The sequence below is a fragment of the Periplaneta americana genome, chromosome 13 (genome assembly GCF_040183065.1).
Source record: "Periplaneta americana isolate PAMFEO1 chromosome 13, P.americana_PAMFEO1_priV1, whole genome shotgun sequence".
Taxonomy (NCBI): domain Eukaryota; kingdom Metazoa; phylum Arthropoda; class Insecta; order Blattodea; family Blattidae; genus Periplaneta; species Periplaneta americana.
Window position 1 is genome coordinate 138166893 of NC_091129.1, and position 21089 is coordinate 138187981.

The following is a 21089-nucleotide window of genomic DNA, read 5'->3' on the forward strand; positions in this document are numbered from 1 at the left end:
ACTATTTAAATAATCAGCATATAACAATTGTACTTGGCAAATATGTACTCTAGCTACCAATTTTAACAGTAACTTAAAATTTAAGTGATGAATAATGAGCATTTAAACTAATGGGAGATTTAAACAGTTGTTAACCTTGACAGAAGTTGATGAAACGACATCTTTGTTAAATCTTCAGTTAAAATCACTGTAACAGTTACTTAGACTTTGACGGTTGTTGATGAAACTGGCCATTTATTTAGTAATGGTTTTTCTGTGGCTTTAGGCCTATTGTGTCCGACTATTCCTACTGAGGTGGAAGTCTGTTACATTAAATTAATATTTGAGGAGAAAAATTTGCTCCAGCGCCGGGGATTGAACCCGGGTCTCTTGGTTCTATGTACCAAGCGCTCTGACCACTGAGCTACTCTGAATTCAATCCACAGCACCGGACTGAACTCTCCTCCTTCAGTGTTTTTCTTTGTGGCCGGACCCCAAGTTAGGCATATACGTTGACGCTTTATGTCCAAGTCAACTGCCATTATACAAGGGGCGCACTCAACTGAGTGACTGTTTGGCCGGGATTCCGCAGTTAAGTGCACAATAATCTGTACAGAAATATGCACTGCTAACTATGAGAATATTAAAGATATTTTTTATCTTCTTTTTTAATATTCTGTTACATTAATTTTATCCCGTTCCATACATGTCCTAGACGACAGTATAATTTTTGGTTTACAGGATGGGTGGGAAGTAACTCCCTATTGTAATATGGTTATAAATCTGTTAGTATTTATTCTATTTGACTGGAACAAATTTTGCTTTGTAGTTTAACATGGTAGGAGTCCTATGGATTAACTTAAAACTCCACATATGCTCCAGCATTTTCCACTAATGTTCGTAACCGGCGAGAGATACTTTCAGTTGACTTGTGCAGGAATTCCTGTGGTATGTTATTGAGGACTTGGCGTAGACGATCTTCCAGTTCATCCAGAGTTCGTGGTTTGGTGCGATAAACTTCTTCCTTCGCCCAACCCCACAAAAAGAAGTCACACGTGGTGAGGTCGGGACTCCGTGCTAGCCACTCATGCGGACCACAGCGACCCAACCAACGTCCTGGGAAATGTCAGTCTAACCAGTCACGGACGTTGAGTGCAAAATGTGGTGGGGCTCCATCTTGCATCCAAATTAGGCCATTGATATTATCCCAGGTGGAAACAATTGGCCAAATTCATCTTCCAACATGGCTAGGTACCGTTCAGAGTTCATGGTGTCTCGAAGAATGAACGGACCCACAAGTTTGTTGGATGTAATGCCACACCAAACTGTGACCTTAGGGCGGCTTTGAGACTTTTCAACTGTTGCCCCTGGATCATGCTGTGCCCAGTAGTGACAATTGTGACGGTTCACAAACCCTCCAACATGAAAAATTGCTTCGTCGCTCCAAATGATATTCTCGAACAACTGGGGCCAGTTCCATACCAACCTAGCATAAGTTCACCATATTCCATTCGATGGTCACAATCTTCCGGCGATAGCTGTTGACAGTAATGTGGCTTCCACGGCCGGAAATTTAATTCTTTTTCCAGCACAGTTCTGATTGTGTGTCGGGAGAGACCACTTTCACGACTGGCTTGTCGTGTTGATTTTTGTGGACTTCTGGTGAACATTTCCTCAACCCTTCGCACATTTTCGTCTGACCTGGATGTTGAGGGACGGCCGCTTCTACGAATATCCGCCACAGATCCTGTGGTCATCAGTTTAGCATGACAGTTCTTGATTGTCTTTGCATCCAGTGTAGCGCGAGGCCCATGCTCTGCACCTGCACAACAGAACGCCAGACTTTATAGCGGGCGGCAACCTGAGCTCTCTCCTGCACTGTGATGCTGTCAGCCATTACAGATCACGTTCTACCACTGTAAAGAAAGCATGTATTAAGTTTCATAAAAAAATATTAATATATACAAAAGTTATAAGCACATTACAATAAGGAGTTACTTCCCACCCACCCTGTAGTTCAAGATATCCAAAACTTAAGATGTCAGCATGATTATAAAGGATATTGGATCTTGGGATTAGTATATTACACTAAACTGTTATTGTTTAAGATCATTTGCTTGAAATACACCTCAAAGTAGTGTATATTAATTTACAATATGTACAGTAGAACCCCATTTATCTGAACTAGAGGGGGCGGAGGAATTTTGGATCACATATTTTTTCGGTTAATTCATGGGTACTATTTTCAGCAGTACATTAACAACTGTAGCACCTACGGCATTGTGGAAGTGAAGGCACATCTTTCATTCAGCCATAGCTGGTTCCACAGTTCTTACTTTCTTTGCCATGTAGGAATGCGGGTCGCTGCGTTGAGAGAGACAGAGATATAGATTGCGAGCTTGCAATGTCTTATGCATACTCGAGTGATAACTGTAGGATTTTAAATCAGGGCATTGAAATTGAATGAAATTATGAAATAAAATCATATATTTGAACGTGTAAATTCAGTATTAGTCTGCAATAGTTGTTGAAATAATAAGGAATCTAATAATTCACTAGCTCTTTATGTACAATTATGTGGTTATATCACTTATCTGTTATATATGACTTAAAAAGTGTATTTAAATTTAAAGTGAGGAAAAATATAGTATGTATTTTTACTCCACTGTTTCGATTAAACGAAATTCAGTTAAGCAGGGTTTTGCTTTATATGATAAACTCCTATTTTAAGATGTATAGAGAGATATTTAAAAGAATATCTCCAGAAATTATTGTCCAATGAAGTTTACAGTAGGGAAACTTGTTGATAAAACGTGAAAAACTGGGTCATTTGTTTCTATAATAAAGTGTGAGAAACTGGGTCACTTTTCATAAAGAACGAATATCAGTAAAAAATGTGCTAAGGGAAAAAAAATGCTGATGAGACTGAGCGAGATTAAATCAGTCACATTGCAAATCTTTAAATTAGCACAACAGTTTAATTTTGCATATTTTGATAGCTTACATTACTTTCATTGATGTTGCTGATGACCATTGAAGCTTACTACATAAGATAACTCTTCACATTACAGTGCATAGCATTCTGGCTGACATGGCAAGACAAATGTTGCGGGACTGCATATATGACTTGCAAGAAATTCGACAATGTCGTGATTGCTATCGGGTCTCCAATGAAAAAACGGATAAGCATTGGTTTTGTCAGCCTTGTCGCCCACCACATCAACTTGTGTATGCCAAGCAGAAAGGTTTCCCATATTGGCCTGCGAAGGTAGGTTATTTAGTAGAAGTGTCTTGGATAATAGGTCATTAATAGTACATTATGCAATGAGCCTATAATGATAGTAATTAAGAAGCGAGTATGGATGTTTATGAAACGAGCGCAAGCGAGTTTCATAATTTTCATACGAGCTTCTTAATTACCATTATAGGCGAGTTTCATACGACTTTTTATGCTCGACCATATTTCTAACTTGAAATTATTCATTTTATTTGTATCTAACTGACCTTGAGCAATACCTCGTAAATTGTGAGATGTGCGCAGACGCGAAAGTATTGATTTTTTCCGAGGAACAGATGTCCACATTGACCTTGATAGCCTATAAGAACCTACAGAGTAAACTAAATATTAACTTTGATATAACATTGAAATTAAATTAGACATTGAAAAACGAGATGACAAATTGAATTTACTTGAATATTATTTACAATTAACGCTAATTATTATAGTAACAGAACATAACCTTCTGCGACAGTATTGGATTTCCAGCCTCCATGACTTTTCGCTAATTCTCTTTCGATTGTATATCCGAGAATAATCGATACTTGCAGTTTTATAATGGTACAAAGCTGACTTGTCATTGGCTGAATATCTGTAAGCTGACTTGTCATTGGCTGAACACCTGTACTTTAATGAGTAGGTGTACTTTAATGACATGCATTAAAAGACTGCTACCAGGTGTATAATTACTACATTTCGGCATGGTCGAGCATAAAGCAACATACAAATAGGAATGTTATTGTTAAGATGATAAAGAACTGAATTGTTGTGGAACATAATGAAACATATAATAAAGAAGTATGTGTCTTCATGAAATTGATTTTTTCCTGTTCCCCTCTGTGCACTTATCCATCCACATAAATTATTGTAACCTTACCGGTACCTTCATAATAATAATAATAATAATAATAATAATAATAATAATAATAATAATAATAATCTTCTTCTTCTTCAGCTACAGGGATTAGGCCTATTGGGCTATTCCGTCTTCAAGGTTTAAATCATCTGTCCATCTTATTTTCGGTCTTCCGACATTACTATATCCTGTTGGTACATAATCCATAATTTGTTTTGGTAATCTATCATTAGTCATTCTTATAATATGTTGGTACCAATTTTGTTTCTGATTTTTAATCTTTTCTTCTAAATTAAAAATATTTAATAATTGTCCGGTATTTTCATTTCTTTGATGATTCAATAAAGTATAACCGGCAACACCTCGTAGAAACTTCATTTCACTTACTTGAATTTTTCTTTTTGATATGCGGTTTAATGACCAGTTCTCTGAGCCGTAAGTTAATAATGGAACTGCTAGAGTTTTATAAAATTTTAATTGTGTTGAGCGCTGTGTAATAATAATAATAATAATAATAATAATAATAATAATAATAATAATGTAATAATAATAATAATAATAACAACAGACTCAATTATCATAAATTGAGTCATTGGAAATGAATTTCTCAGATTTGTAGCTGGGTATTCACTGTGGGACCATAAAGAAAATGTTATCAGACAAGAATTGAAACTGGAATCAATTACATCTATCATAGAAAGATTCAGAATAAATTGGAGGGACCATGTACAACATATGCCGAATAATAGAATAATGTTTTTTTGTTTTTGAAACTAAATTTTCAGATAGTCATTTTGGCCACTTTATTATCTAGAGCAAGACCGATTTCAGTTGGATCACAATGCATGTATCAGTAGTTGACAATATGGCGACTATCTTAGGGCTATCTAGCAAGCAAGCTCGCCATTTTGTTTAGTTTGTTCATTGTTGATACAGAAAGAGGTTAGTTTGCAGAAGCAGTATTTTTGGTGTTACATTAGTTCATATTTTGTGTATACAGCACGAAGTAGTCTGTCAACCCCACTATTAAATTATAGATAAATGGATGTTTCTTTTTAGCCTTTTAGTTTTGTATTGGTTTCTGAAATTGCTGCAGTTGACATATTAATCTTTGTAAATTGTTGACATTCCTATAAGTACTGAACTTAGAGCCTGAAAAATTATCTTCATAAAAAATTGTAGAGGTTTTGGAGTGAAATATCGGCTGTGAAATAAGATAATTTCCTCATTGAAAGTACATGGACTGATTTCAATTAAAGTCTTTTATCATTAAATATAGAATGATGTGCTGACAGTGGTTCTGATGTGTCACTACCACTTGTAAAAGACACTCACAAATCATGGTTAACACTGTTAATTACGTATATTTAGGCACTGTGGGGGGGAAAAAAACTTCTTTGCATATTCTTCTTCAGTATTCTGAACTGAATGGAGTCACGTTCATATAGTACCTCGGGAAATGTTAAGTGCACTGCTGAAGTGTCCAAGGGAGTAAGTCAGTTAATACCACATTTCATCGCATAATCGTCACATTTTTAATGCCTTTTTTTTTTCCGAGTGAAAATATACTGTGTGACCATTATTTGAAGAATAATGAATCATAATGGAACAAGGAGAGGGGAAGGAGAGGAACCAGTATTAGTGTGAGATGCTGGAACCGTAACGTGGATAATACCTTTAAAAAATAAAAATTACTGTGGTGTTATTGAATTAAAAACACTTTTTTATTGACTAAAACATTCACAGTATTGTTGAATCACATAAGTCGATATTATCTGACTACTGGACCAGTCTGCAGAAAGATGAATGATCTAGGTCTAAAAAAGTATTTGAACACTTGTAAGCATCAACCACTTACAGCGAAATTGTACTGCTCTGAAGGCATTTATGGCTATTGGCTTGGTTCTAACATCTCGCACATTCGACCTTGAGCGTAAAGGTATTCTGTGTTGCGGAAGAGGCATGTTATCTTTAAATACTTCTAGATTGTGATAAACAGAAATATCCATGTGACAATTATGCAGTGAAATTTTAAAATCCTGATCAATTTGTCTATAAAGAAGGATGCCACCATTATGCTATGACGACGATTCCATGATGCAATACGGTATATTCAAGCTTATACTTGTCTTTGGGCTCCCTGTTTAATCTCTGTAGATGTACTCTGATTGTACTCAAAGTGAGGTGACATCTAATTACGTTCTTAAACTTTATTACACAGGTGATCAAGATGGAAGGAGAACATTATGATGTTAGGTTCTTTGGAGGACATCACCAACGTGCACTGATTGAGAAGTCTCACATCCGACCTATTTCTGTGAACATCCATACACTGCAGGTGAAACGTACTTCTTCTTGGAATAAAGCATGTGAAGAACTTAAACGTCACCAGGATTTACTGGACAAAGTACGCAACAATGCACATGGTGATCATGATTACTCTTCAGATGATGATGACGACGATGATGAAGAAGAAGAGGAAGAGGCTGTACCTGTGAGTCGCCCTCGCAAGATGTCACGATCCCGAGTGTCACAGGTATGGATTGTGTGTGCTATACGAATTTGTTAATACGAATCATTTTAATGTGACATGTGACTCAAACTAAGATTCTTTATTTGTGTGTGTATTACCAGGAACAAATCATTTATTAAAAAAAATACACAACTGTGTATCTGCATTATTTCTTCTATACATCACATGAAGCATTAATTAATATTCTTTTGAGTTTCACTAATAAATACAGGGCAGGCCATGTCACTTTACCCATAGATATTTCTTACTTACCTAATCTAATGGGTCTGATTGAGCTACATCATTGTCTATGCAGAGTTGGATACATCTCCAAGTCCTTTGTGACATTTTACGTAACCGCTGTGGTATTATGTATGCAAAGGCAGCTGTTACAGGTCTTTCAGTTCGTCTAACAGCCACTTTTTCTTTTATGTATTCCCATAGGCTGTTTTTCAGTGTTGTCAAGTCGGGACTTCTTAGAGGCCATGGTACTGGTGCTAACAGTGTTGCTTTTCTTGGGGATGGTCTTCCAAATCTCCTTCCAAACTGTGTCATAATTTATTGCATTGTCTGTCCCCTTGTGCTGCCTCTCGTGGACCCAAACACTCGCAACCAGTTGCTCTTCAAGCAAATAAATTACTCGTATCTGCCATCTTGCTCACAATTCCACTATCATTATTCAACTGTAATTGTCACTGCTCCCAAATTTTTTTATCATTGTTATCAGCTGGCCTTCTATGTGGATGACGTGAATATGTTAGGAGAAAATCCACAGACGATTAGGGAAAACACGGGAATTTTACTGGAAGCAAGTAAAGAGATAGGTTCGGAAGTAAATCCCGAAAAGACAAAGTATATGATTATGTCCCGTGACGAGAATATTGTACGAAATGGAAATATAAAAATTGGAAATTTATCTTTTGAAGAGGTGAAGAAGTTCAAATATCTGGGAGCAACAGTAACAAATATAAATGATACTCGGGAGGAAATTAAACACAGAATAAATATGGGAAATGCCTGTTATTATTCGGTTGAGAAACTTTTATCATCCAGTCTGCTGTCGAAAAATCTGAAAGTTAGAATTTATAAAAGAGTTATATTACCGGTTGTTCTGTATGGTTGTGAAACTTGGACTCTCACTTTGAGAGAGGAACAGAGATTAAGGGTGTTTGAGAATAAGGTGCTTAGGAAAATATTTGTGGCTAAGAGGGATGAAGTTAAAGGAGATGGAGAAGGTTACACAACACAGAACTGCACGCATTGTATTCTTCACCTGACATAATTAGGAATATTAAATCCAGACGTTTGAGATGGGCAGGGCATGTAGCACGTATGGGCGAATCCAGAAATGCATATAGAGTGTTAGTTGGGAGGCCGGATGGAAAAAGACCTTTAGGGAGGCCGAGACGTAGATGGGAAGATAATATTAAAATGGATTTGAGGGAGGTGGGGTATGATGATAGAGAATGGATTAATTTTGCTCAGGATAGGGACCAATGGCGGGCTTATGTGAGGGCGGCAATGAACCTCCGGGTTCCTTAAAAGCCAGTAAGTAAGTATCAGCTGTCTTTCAGTGTTGCCACACCCTTTTGTTACCAGCTTTAGTAATTCTACAGTACATTACAGTTGTATATATCTAAGGGTATTGTGACTTATGGCCCGCCCTGTACAGAGTGATTCTGAAATACAAGTAATGTAAGATACTCTTAAATAGTGTTCATAATCATAATCTTTATTTGTCATAAGCACGAAGTTAGCGTTATGGACATAGTCAAATGTGGAAATATTTTTAGTCAGATACAATAATTAAAATGTTATATTTACAAGAGTATTATAAAATTCTTCAAGACCTAAAAGGGATTTTGTATGAGCCACTGATATAATACTGTTGGTCATTTATTATAAACAAAATAATCCATGTCTGGACCTATACTTACAGCAGAATCTTGGAAAAGATTAATCTTCTGCATACCAGTATGTTTGTTGAATCAAAATTTTCATAGCTTATACCACACATTAAAGCAGGCATTGAAAATCACATCCTTCAATGCAATTTGTGTTCGTGCGAGATCGTGCGTATTTGCTTGGTTTCCACACAAAACCAATCCGCGGAAAGTCTAAAATTCCACAGTCAGTATTCCCAACCTAACACATAACAATTTCCCTCTTCTTACCGCTTAAGTGACATATTGATTTTACTGCTTTAGGATTTTAACATATTATTTTTAGAGACGTTCAATATAGTAATAATTATAAATTGGAAACTTACCACTGCAATTTCACCTAAATTGCACTGTTAATTATTGTTTTTAAATATTTGCAAAAATTAAGTAAACTCTACAACTCCACTAAAGTTACTGCATTCGTGATGCAAGTAACATTAATGAAGCCGTGAAAAAATCAACAAGATTCCAGACTCATCATAGACTGGGGGAAAAAAAAGACAGACATATATCTCGGCCTGCTGGAGTATAGTAAACACAGAAAACATTTTAAAGCAACAATGTTGAAGACAGATATTTTTGTTTTGCAAATTTGCCGTCATTGAACAGAAACCAAGATGGAGATTTCATTGCAACTAATTATAAATTCCTGTTTCAGATATGTAATAAACGATCTTCGCACAAAATAATGTACGATACACGAGGGGTATGTTTTCTTTCAATTCTCGGAAATTAAAAAAGCTCAACTACGTTTCGCTTTTTCAAACTTTTCCTCGAACATGAAAACTTCAACATACCGCTCTTGTAACGCATATTACTATTACAACTCTAATTTCGCAATAAAATAATATTTTTTTTAGATTTATTATTTTTGCCAACTTATTCGACGTTAATACTTATTATACATTGTTATACTGATATATTGAAAGATTTGAATTAAAATTTGTGTGTTTTGTGATTGAAGATACAGTAGAAAAGTGGATGACACTTTCCAAAGAGTTTTTCTAGTGGAAAAAACTCACTACAAACCTAATACTTAGGGCTATGAAAAGGGAACAGTTAAAGCTAGTGATGTTACCGAGTATAACTGCAGTGGGTGGAATGGGGTGAATTTTCCCTACAACTTGACGTAAGCAGCGTACAGTCTGTAGGGGAAATTCACTCCATTCCATCCACCGCAGCTATACTCGGTACCATCACTAGCTTTAACTGTTCCCTTTTCATAGTTCTACTAATAATATATTAGGTTTTTCTCTCATCTTCGAAACACTTGGTGTATAAATTTGAATGAAATTTATGTCTTATTAACAGGAAAGTGTACGGGAGCACAAAGTGATAAAAGTCCCAAAAGAAGATACTGAAGAGGAAGAAGAAGAAGACGAAGAGGAGGAGGAAGAGGACGAGGAAGAAGATGAAGGAGAAAGAGGCCAGGGAGCAGAGTCAGAGGGTGAAGCATCACCTGAAGAAGAAGACGAGGAACCTTCTATCTCATCTAGCAGCAAGTCAAGTACAGATGTGAAGGTAAACGTGTGAGATATTCTCCACTGTGTATTAATAGTTAGTAGTTTATTTGATTTTATTTATTCAATCAACTTTAGTCATCCTCTTATAAATCATGTCCCACATAAAACCATTATGCCTCATACATAGTAATATGTGTGTGTTATGCCCCGCTAATTTAAGGGATAAATTACGGTGGTCAAACATAGCAACTGTCATGAATTTCATAGCAAGTTTTACGGACAGCACCATGTATATGCAAGTCCTTGATGAACAGTACGCGTTAGCAAGAAAGACGCGAACATGTGGACTCGCATTGTGAAGCAGAACGCGATGTCAGCTTTCTTCAGCTTTATTTCCCATGTGCTAGGATGCGTGCGTGATTAGATTGTTCCATAGCCCTCTCTTGCTTTGAGACCCATATTGAGACCAGCTGATGGCAGTAGAACCCATGATTTTTCTGTATGTTAAATTAACGCAAATCCAGCGTTTGCGTTGAGAGTAAAACTGGCGTATACGAAGTACATCTCAGTAGTACTCACGCTATTTCTCGCGGCCCGATAGCGTCATGACGCTACCGACATGATAAAGATCAATGATCTCCGCCGACGTGCGTTCAGAGTCAGTTCAGACGAGCCTAGCTGCTGTAGGAGCGGAGAGCGGTAGAAGCTGACAAAGAGAAGCTGAAGCCATGGCAACCACGGCTGCCCCCGTCACCACATTCGTTTTATGTAAGTTAAAATAATTCTGTTATATACCAATTGCTACTAATGTCGAGAGAGATATACTAAATGTTACTAGTGTCAGAGTAATATACCACATAGAATATAATAAGGAAATATCAGTGCTTGAAATTCGGTGAACTATGTATATTTCAAAGTTCTACTTTGAACGCATTTGAGAAGCATCGTTTCAAAACGTATTAAGTCCCCCAGTGGACGAAATTAAATTTGTTATTTTCTATTTATTTGTCTTTCATGCTGTGAAGTCTGATGTTTCCAAGTCGTCATATTTGTAAACTGTGAAACCAGTGCTTAAAAATGATTTTGTGTAGTGTTTTGGAAACTTCTCCGGTTTACGAGTAATCCAGTTTTTCGTCGTTCGTGTAAAAAAATTGTAAGTTGCACATAATACGTTTTGAAACGATGCTCCTCATTTATTGAAGACATAATGGATTTTTCCGAGGTTTTTGAATGGTACTACCTCACGAGATATTTCGATGGACAATATTATTATCAGTATCTGGGGATCCAAGCTGAATGGCACCTGAGTCAACAAACGCCTTTGTAGGTAAATTCTTTAAATGATTTTGCATTGTTTTACGATGTTTGTTCGACTAATTGCACCTTACGTAACCAAGCTAAGGCACTGAAGTTTCCATATTATTTCATTGTTTAATCAACTGCATTCAAATATAATCAATGATTTATTTTACCATTTTGTTTTCATTTAAACTCGTGTAACTGAGTAGGTATACCAGGTAGGTATATCCTAGATTCTCTTTCATTGGTTAAGTAAAGTAAAGCCAAGTGAAGTAACACGAAATATATATAACTTACTATACCTGTTAAACATTTTGCAACTATTCATAACTCAGCTAAATAGCTAAATGTATAACTCATGTATATAAGAAAGTTTTACAATATATTATAGTATAACCAGTGAAGTGACTTATTTGATTTGATTAAGCTAATATTCTTCGAGCCTGATCCAACCTGTGATCCTGTTCTTGAATATGCAGTACCTAGTTAAGATAATAGCTCGACCATTACCATCCTGAAATATCCTGACGTAAACAACATAATAACTTGGTGTCAGAATTAAATCATAACATAACAGTGACCAATAGCATCGGCCACAACAAAGTTGTGCCTAACAACAAACAGGCACAACATGTGCTTCATGAGCAGATGAAACTACAGTGAGATGTTGGCTACATTGTAAGCGCTTCATGGACAGCATTTTATTACGTAGTTACAATGAAATATTGGCTGCATTGTCACTGCTACTCTGGTGTGTTCTGGTGAAGATTTCTGTTTCTTTGATTTTGTGTTGAGTAAGATAGTAATAGTTATGGAAGTGTTGTTTACTTAGTTGTTTCTGAATTGGAATAATTCTGTGTGCATATAGGTTTGATACATATTTGATTATATTAAATATAGCCCCCTTGGAGACAGTAAGTATGTAAATAGATTTTCAGAAATTTGAGTAACACACTGAAGAGCAGCATCAATAGCTAGCAATTCAGTGTCAAGACTGGAGGAGGATGAAGTAACTCTCTTGATATTGTGGGATATAATATCCTGCTCCTGATATCCCATCATTAGGGTTTAGAGATCCATCTGTATAAATTTGAAGGTGATCTTATATTTGCTTCGGATTAGTTCCATGACATCTAACTTAAAAATGTATGAAGGACCATTTTTGGAATGATTTCCTGGAATTTGTATGCTATGTTCTGGAATTACCCATTTCCATGGATGAATTTCGTTGTACGTGGAACATTTTTTATAAATTAATTACCTTTACATTAGTACTGTAGAAGCAAGCTGACACATGAAAGAACATAATTGTGGTATGTACAGTTTTAGAAAAAAGTTTTGTCGCACAGATATTTTACAAGTCCCAGAAAGGAGGCAGTGCACATGATCAGACACATATCGAAACAAAACTAATTTTATTACCTCAACTAGTCCTTCTCTTGTGAACAAGGTCGCATGTCCTCTGATCATGTGCATTGCCTCTTTCTGGAACTTGCAGAGTATCTGTGCGACAAAACCTTTTTCTAAGACTGTACATTCTGTAAAACCGAAAGTACGAGTGCGTACTTGTGTTTTATCATCTTTCTAGCTCTCATTTAAAATGCGTATTTGTTCATTTGTGCACATTGTTTTTCGTACATTAGAAATTAATAGTCTTGGGACTCACAATATTTGACTATTATTTTACACAATTTTGATCGTAGATGAATGTGCATATCACATCTACAGTTATAGTTTTTAATTAGTATTATTGGTACTGATGTACAGTATACAGAATTACTGGCAGTGAGTAAATGTGTAGACTCAATAAGTGACTGATATCACTGTTGCAGAGAGAAGGTCTTTCGCAAGAAGATATGGTGAGTTCATCATGTCAAGAACCTCGCTGTCGATCTGTTTCTGTGCAGACATCATCCCGTCTAATGAAAACAGCAGATAAGAAATCTGGTAGTTCTAGGGACTCAGACAAACCCAGCAAAGAAGTTTTAGAGAAAGTAAGTATGACTGCCAAATCTATCCAGAACATTTGAATAAGCTTCAATTCAATTGTTCAGAGGTTAATATAAATTTCATCATCATCATATCCCTCACGTATTAGACCCTGCAGGATCTGTTACGGTCTCATGCCAGCGCTTGCGTGGTCTTCCCAATTTCCTCTTTCCTCTTGGTACATAAGTAAGAATCTGTTTAGGCCATCTTGTGCGATCCATCCTTTCGACATGTTTTTTCCACTGAAGTCGATATTGTTGAACAAAATTAACTATAGGATCCATGTTTAGTTCCTGCAATATGTCCACATTTTTACGGTGTTCCAGCAAAGAGCATCCCGCTGTTCGTCTCATGAACCTCATTTCAGCTGTCGTCAGCCTTTGCTCTTCAGCTTTTCTGATTGTCCATGCCTCGCTACCGTAAGTGAGGACCGGTGAGCTAGTGTTTTATATACCTTTAGCCTTGTATGTTTCTGAACATGGGAGGATTTGAAGACGGCGTTAATGAAGCCAGTGATTTTTATAAATCTAGATATTTTGTTCGACATATCTTCATCAGTGATGTAAGAGAGGTTATAACCTAAATAGTTAAATGAATTAACACGTTCAATTAAAGTATTATTTATCATGATCTTACTTGGAATTGGGTTCTCTCCCGAAAATGCCATGACTTTCGTTTTCTCTTTTGAGATTTCTATATTGAAATCTGAGGCGATTATTTGCAAATTATAAATGGCTCTTTGTAAAGCTTCCTCTGTTTGAGCGATAATAACCTGATCGTCGGCAAACATTAGTGTATCGTGAACTGTGTTTCGATTAATTTGAATTCCAGCGTGATGACTTTGTCTCCAAATGTATAAAATATGGTTCATATATATAATAAACAACAGAGGGGAAAGACCGCATCCTTGTCTAACATCTTGGTTGATGGAAGTCCAGCTAGTAGTTCCGCGTTCAGTACCTATGGCAATTTCATTTTGTTGATATAAATTATAAATGGAGAGAATGATTTGGTTTGGCACATTATCATAGCGTAAAATCTCTAAAAGTTTATTTCTATCAACTCTATCAAAAGCTTTTATGAAATCAATAAAAGCTAAGTGGGTTGGAATATTAAATTCTCTGTGCTTTTCAATTAAAATCTTCATGGTGAATTAGCTGTCACAACATGATCTTCCTTTTCGGAATCCATTCTGTTCTTCAGTGATTTTGTCTTCGTAAGGATGTGATAGTTTATTTTTGATTATGGCTGTATAGATCTTATATCCAGAATTGAGAAGACTTATACCCCTGTAGTTAATATAAATTTGAAGCCCAATTTTTGTACATGGAATTAATATAATTTTAATGCTCAAGAGAGAACTGAACCATCAATATTTTTTTTTCTGACCATCATTTCTCTCTCTGTTGACATGGCTGTAGAATACCCATAATGTCTAACTTGTATTCTATCGATCTTCTGCATCTATCTGTCTCTTCCTTTCCTTCTCTATGATCTGGCATTTACAAAGAATTGTGTGACATTTGGAAGTTTCTCACTTAGTACTGATGTTTAAAAATTGCAGAAATACACAATAATCTGCCATTATCCCATTATTTACTTAAGTATTTTATAACAGTTTAATGATAATTGTATATCATAGACATTGATAATGGACCTGATGAGACATATCAGTTTTAGTAGCTGTGAGTAATAGAAGAAAAAGTTAGTGCATTAATTGAATATCGAATTGAAATTTAATGTGATATTTTACTAACCCAGCTTGTTTATTATTTTTAACACTTCAAATTTTGTTTATAACATTTATAACTAAGGAAATGGACTGAGAGCTGATTAACTTATAAGACAAATTAAATGAATAATTTATTTCAGTTGCGACGAGAAATGGAAGCAGAGAAACAGCGAGCATTGCGGGAGCTTGAAGAAAGAATGAGGTTAGAATTACAAGAAATGGCAGATAAACACAAACAGGTCGTGTCTGAAATAAAGAAGAAACAATGGGTACGTTAAAAGAATTGTATACTTATGAATTTTTTCAAGTTAATGAAATGTGGATATTTAGGGCTGCTATTACTAGTTCCCCCTCCCCCCCCCCCCCCCGGAAAATATCATGCGTTCGTCATAGTTCTAAAGGACTAGTTCTTGCTGCATTAACTTCCAGTATTTTTTAAGCTAATGACGGGTACTTGACTTATCACTCACTTATATGAAGTCAGTTATGTGAACCAATTTACTGGCAGAGTCATTGCATAGAGTGCGCCATAGGAGCCTGGTCTATGCTACACATGCAATGAGATGAGGAGATTTGTTGGGATGCCACAGGGAAACCTGAGCTCCCGGAGAAAACCCCTGTGTTACTTGGACCATAGGCTTGCCCAACACAAGTTATAAATCAGGAGTATGCCGGGGATCGAACTCTGGTCTACAGGATTATAAATCCAGTTCTCTAGCCACTAGATCACCATGGCGGCTTCCAGTAAATATTGTCTATATTAATATATGTCCCCTGGATTTTTATTCTTTCTATAAATATGTTGTTGTCTAGTGCCTTGCAATTGGCAATGAAGCCATTAGCAGCTTTCTATAAATATAACCAGAAGCAAATTGTTGTTGTTGTTTTCTAATGCCAGGCGTTTGACAATAAAGTCATTTGACCTCTTGCACTCCAATATTTTTCAAAGATATTATCATGGCCAGCCACTGAAGCACAGATTTTGAGGTGTTCTGAATCCATTTCTTGGTGGTTAAATGGCAAGTTGTAGCCTATTTAAGTGAACACCATATTTTAACGTTTTGGTGGCTACTTCATTCACACACAACCCCCAGAATGTCTGGAGGACCACACCTGCTGTTGGTCGACGGGTCCATTGGACCTAGCTGGGAGATCTTGTTGATCATCAGCTTTCCCCCTTTAAGCCACTGGAGGACGATTTTAGTGCCATAGCAGGTCAGCACTAGGAACAGAAAAGTAGAAAGAGGAGGAAGGAAAGGGAAATGAACCCCTCGGCCTCAAATGCTCTAATGCCGTTGGGGTCGAAGAAAGTAAGAGTTCAGTCAGAGGACTGGATAGGAAAGGGTAAAGAGGGAATTAGGTATTGAATAGAGGAAAATTATACCAAATTCAGTCATTAACTCATCAAGCTGACCAGTGCTAATTGGTGAGTAGCCCCTCCCTTTAGTTCAGCTTGTAAAATTATGCTTACTAACAGCTGCACCATGGGAAGGTAGGGATGGGACGTTGGGTATTTGTCCAGGTTGGTTCCTTAAAACCTTCAATGGGAAGGATTAATGGCTCTCCCCCCCCGTATCCGACAGATACCCTTTTGCAGCCCCAGAAGCAAATTAAGTGTTATGAAATTAGCATTCTGACACGGGCACACAGAACAAATGAGCTGCTCTCACTCATATCTTAGCTGCTCAGATGATACAGTGGACAGTTTGTAACTAACTGTACATAAAACATGTTCATTAGTTCGAAGCTCAGAAAATGATAATCGTACTCTATTTTATTTGTAGAGAAATTCAGAATTTTAGTATAGGAAATGTGAAGTATTAGGACTGCCTAATTGGTATGAATTAATATTATACCATATCTAGCAATCTCATGTTCCTTTTAGCTATCTCATTTATTGAGATAAGGATCAGATTGGGTCTTTCTGAGAGCTATTCTTGTGCTTTTTGGATGACTTCCCAGAGTTCTTCCAGTGTCCTGTGAGAAGAGCCTTATCAGTTCTACCAACCACTGCATTCTTCACCTAATATTTACATAACATCGACTGACAGTTTAGAATTGTTAGAATATTTATGTTGTTGTTGTTTTCTAATGCCAGGCATTTGACAATAAAGCCATTTGACCTCTTGCACTCCAATATTTTTCAAAGATATTGTCATGGTCAGCCACTGACGCACAGATTTTGAGATGTTCTGAATCCATTTCTTGATTTGAGTTGCACAATGGACAGTTAGGAGACTGATATATTCCAATTCTATGCAGGTGCTTGGCCAAACAGTCATGGCCTGTTGCCAATCTAAATGCAGCTACAGACGATTTGTGTGGTAAATTGGGAATCAACTGTGGATTATGATGCAGAGAGTTCCATTTTTTCTCTTGAGATTGTGTTATCAAATTATTTATGTATGTTTATATGTCCTTTTGTATATATGTATATTGTTTATTTATTTTTTATGCATTTATTTAATTTTTGTAGTTAGAAAACAAAGAAATACTACAAATATTTATACAGGGTATTTAACTTAATGTTATCGGGTTACATCAGCTTCTTGTCTATGCGGATGACGTGAATATGTTAGGAGAAAATCCACAAATGATTAGGGAAAACACGAGGATTTTACTGGAAGCAAGTAAAAAAATAGGTTTGGAAGTAAATCCTGAAAAGACAAAGTATATGATTATGTCTCATGACCAGAATATTGTACGAAATGGAAATATAAAAATTGGAGATTTATCCTTCGAAGGGGTGGAAAAATTCAAATATCTTGGAGCAACAGTAACAAATATAAATGACACTCGGGAGGAAATTAAACGCAGAATAAATATGGGAAATGCGTGTTATTATTCGGTTGAGAAGCTTTTATCATCTAGTCTGCTGTCAAAAAATCTGAAAGTTAGAATTTATAAAACAGTTATATTACCGGTTGTTCTGTATGGTTGTGAAACTTGGACTCTCACTTTGAGAGAGGAACATAGGTTAAGGGTGTTTGAGAATAAGATGCTTAGGAAAATATTTGGGGCTAAGAGGGATGAAGTTACAGGAGAATGGAGAAAGTTACACAACGCAGAACTGCACGCATTGTATTCTTCACCTGACATAATTAGGAACATTAAATTGAGACGTTTGAGATGGGCAGGGCATGTAGCACATATGGGCGAATCCAGAAATGAATATAGAGTGTTAGTTGGGAGACCGGAGGGAAAAAGACCTTTGGGGAGGCCGAGACGTAGATGGGAGGATAATATTAAAGTGGATTTGAGGGAGGTGGGATATGATGATAGAGACTGGATTAATCTTGCACAGGATAGAGACCAATGGCGGGCTTATGTGAGGGCGCCAATGAACATTCGGGTTCCTTAAAAGCCATTTGTAAGTAAGTAAGTAATTTAACTTAATGTTATCTTTGATGACAGTCTGTCGTGATTTGTTTTGTTACTCATCAGACATTCATGTGCAAGTAGGCCTAACCTTGCTATGAACACCAGATGAAGCAATGTGTGTGATGACACATATTTTTTTTTTTGTTTTTCAGTGCTACAACTGTGAATGTGAAGCCATATATCATTGCTGCTGGAACACTGCTTATTGCAGCATTGAGTGCCAGCAGTTGCACTGGCAGAAAGAGCACAAGCGTGTCTGCCGTAGGAAGCGCTGAGTGGTGAGGTGTAGTCATGTAGCAAACTCAGGATAATATGGTGGAGTTCATGTTGTTCTGTACATGTGTGTGTGTGTGTGCCAAAGACCAGCACACCAACAAAGATCAAGAAAATGAAGCAACCCAACACTTTTACAGTAGTTATAGAGGATCTTGTACCATGGCCTGTTTGAAGAAGTTTCTTATTATGCAGAATGTATTGTCTTGAACTTCTGTGTAGAGTTGAGGATGAAATTAGTGAAATGATACATACATATATGTATAAATGTGTGCGTGTATGAATGTATGTATGTATGTATGTATTTATATGTTTATGCATATGTGAGGATAAGAACAAGACACCAAAGATGGTGTTATGGAAGTTGGTTCACAATTGATCGATCAAAATTTAGATTTTTTAACACAGTCTATTTAGACAGTAATTGGTACAAGAATACAATTAGTAAGAATGTCGTATGTTTTGAATGTTTACATCTGTCTCTTTTATTTTGACAAGGTAAATAGGTTATGGAGAACTATTTTTCAACTTTTGACATTCTCTTTAGTTGAAGTTTTGCAATTGTGTATGCTTCTGCTGTAAATTAATTAAAACACTGAACTGCGTTGGGTGCAGTACTTGAAATGTGTTGGTGCTGGCTGGTGAACTAAAGAGGAGTAATTTATACTTAGTGAAGACAGACTGAAAAGCACTAATGTTGCAGGACTTGTGAGTGCTCATAACAATGCTTTTTACCCTCCACCCCACCTGTCCCTGCTCACTTCAGAATAGAAATAGACTAAAAAAGGTACTTACAGGCCTTGAACAATGGGGTGATTATTATCATCATGGCAACTGATCGATAGAATGATTTAGTTCTGTCTGACTATGTGCAATGTGCAATGAAAGTTGAATGCATTTATTTAGTACTATTATGTACCCGACATTTGTTAGCTTAAGCAAGGATTCCAGTTGTTTTAGTTTGGTCGTCATATGTTACCACTTCAGTCCACTTGCCTCCTTTTGCTGTATTGTACTGCTGTGCATATTGTAGTACAAAATAGTTTATTTTCTTGAGAAGAACTGGAGTTAATGAATACACCTATTGTAATACTGTAGGGACCATTCACAGGAAGACTAGTTTCATTGTAAACTACCGACTAATGTTGACACAAACGAATTGTTTAACTTCATCTTCTCTATAGTCACGTGACTACACTGCAGCCAGCCACTGTGTTTGTGTAAGAAAAGGACGTTATTACTATTGGCAATGGAAGATGTACTTTTGTAAGATAGAAAAATGTAAAACCCACATTTGCTTCATGATAAAATAATATTTCATACATGAAATTTCTCTTAAAACATTAAATCTATATTTTTAATAATACTGGGATTTCAAGAAATTGGACTGGAAAGTTATAAAGTGAACATTTTATGATTTTGTACAAAATTAACTATGGTTCAACTCAAAGTAAAATAATATGTTTTCTACAGTTCCATGTATGGAAGTGCATTTTTTGTGTCTTTGTTGTGGAGGAGACAAAATCAAATTGGAATTATTCAAAGGGAACCAGGAAGTGTGCATTTTTTTCATTTGACATGAACTTATATAAGCAGTTTTTAATTCCATTTACCGTGATATTTTTCATACTTAGTTACAAATTTTAAACATACACTTTAAGAAGACATTTGCTTGTTGAATGTATCAATAATATTGGTTCAGATATTGCATCCATATATGCTTTAATTATTATTGTTGTCATTGTACTTCGACCTCTCTTCACACTCGATTCTCTTCACTTTGTCAAAGAAATCTTGCAATATACTGTTAAATGAAAAATAATTGCAGTTGTGTGTCTATATTAGAGGTGGGACCATACTAGAATTTCTTGTTACTCAGTACACAGCACTGATAATTCTGGAAGCATTTAAGGTCCGATACTCTTATATATGATGCCTGATATTTCTTTCAGTCTACACTGAAGTATAAGAAGAGAGAAATCAGACTAAAACATTCTAAAATAAAAATGAAGTACAACAATATATTCATAGCTTGAAAAGATATTTCGTTATCTTAAACATTATATTACGTCACATTTCAAAACAAGATTGTTTATTTACTATAGTTGATAAGTGATTATATGTAATAAATTACATCTGGAAGTATTAAATAGAACGTTTTCAACATATATTTTCTACATTTTTATCTTGTGAATTCGTCTTAAGAAGTACCATTTTTTAAACTGTTTTATGAGTTTTGCCAATTTTCATGTGCCGTATAAGCACAAAATTTTGTTGAAGTAATATCAGAGACCATAGAATTCACAATATGAGAAATTGTATGACTACATTGTATTAAAGTATTAAATATACTTTCCATTCTACAGTATCAAGAGTATTGCCGTC

The 21089-nt window shown here is 36.0% G+C and overlaps 1 protein-coding gene and 1 non-coding gene across 5 annotated transcripts in view; one reads left to right on the forward strand and one right to left on the reverse strand.

Annotated features, from left to right (window-relative positions):
• The window catches only part of LOC138712486 (zinc finger MYND domain-containing protein 11), a 62072-nt gene extending 41200 nt beyond the window's left edge, over positions 1-20872 (forward strand). For all 4 annotated transcript variants that reach the window (XM_069844363.1, XM_069844360.1, XM_069844362.1 and 1 more), the window contains 6 exons: positions 3051-3247; positions 6334-6648; positions 9879-10088; positions 13162-13323; positions 15191-15319; positions 18584-20872. In XM_069844363.1, the coding sequence (XP_069700464.1) occupies positions 3051-3247; positions 6334-6648; positions 9879-10088; positions 13162-13323; positions 15191-15319; positions 18584-18706 (1136 nt within the window). In that variant the 3' untranslated portion in view covers positions 18707-20872. The remainder of the gene's footprint in view (positions 1-3050; positions 3248-6333; positions 6649-9878; positions 10089-13161; positions 13324-15190; positions 15320-18583) is intronic.
• TRNAM-CAU (transfer RNA methionine (anticodon CAU)) lies at positions 340-413 on the reverse strand. The gene has a single exon. It is a non-coding gene; the product is annotated as a tRNA-Met (tRNA).
• Positions 20873-21089: the final 217 nt, after the last annotated feature.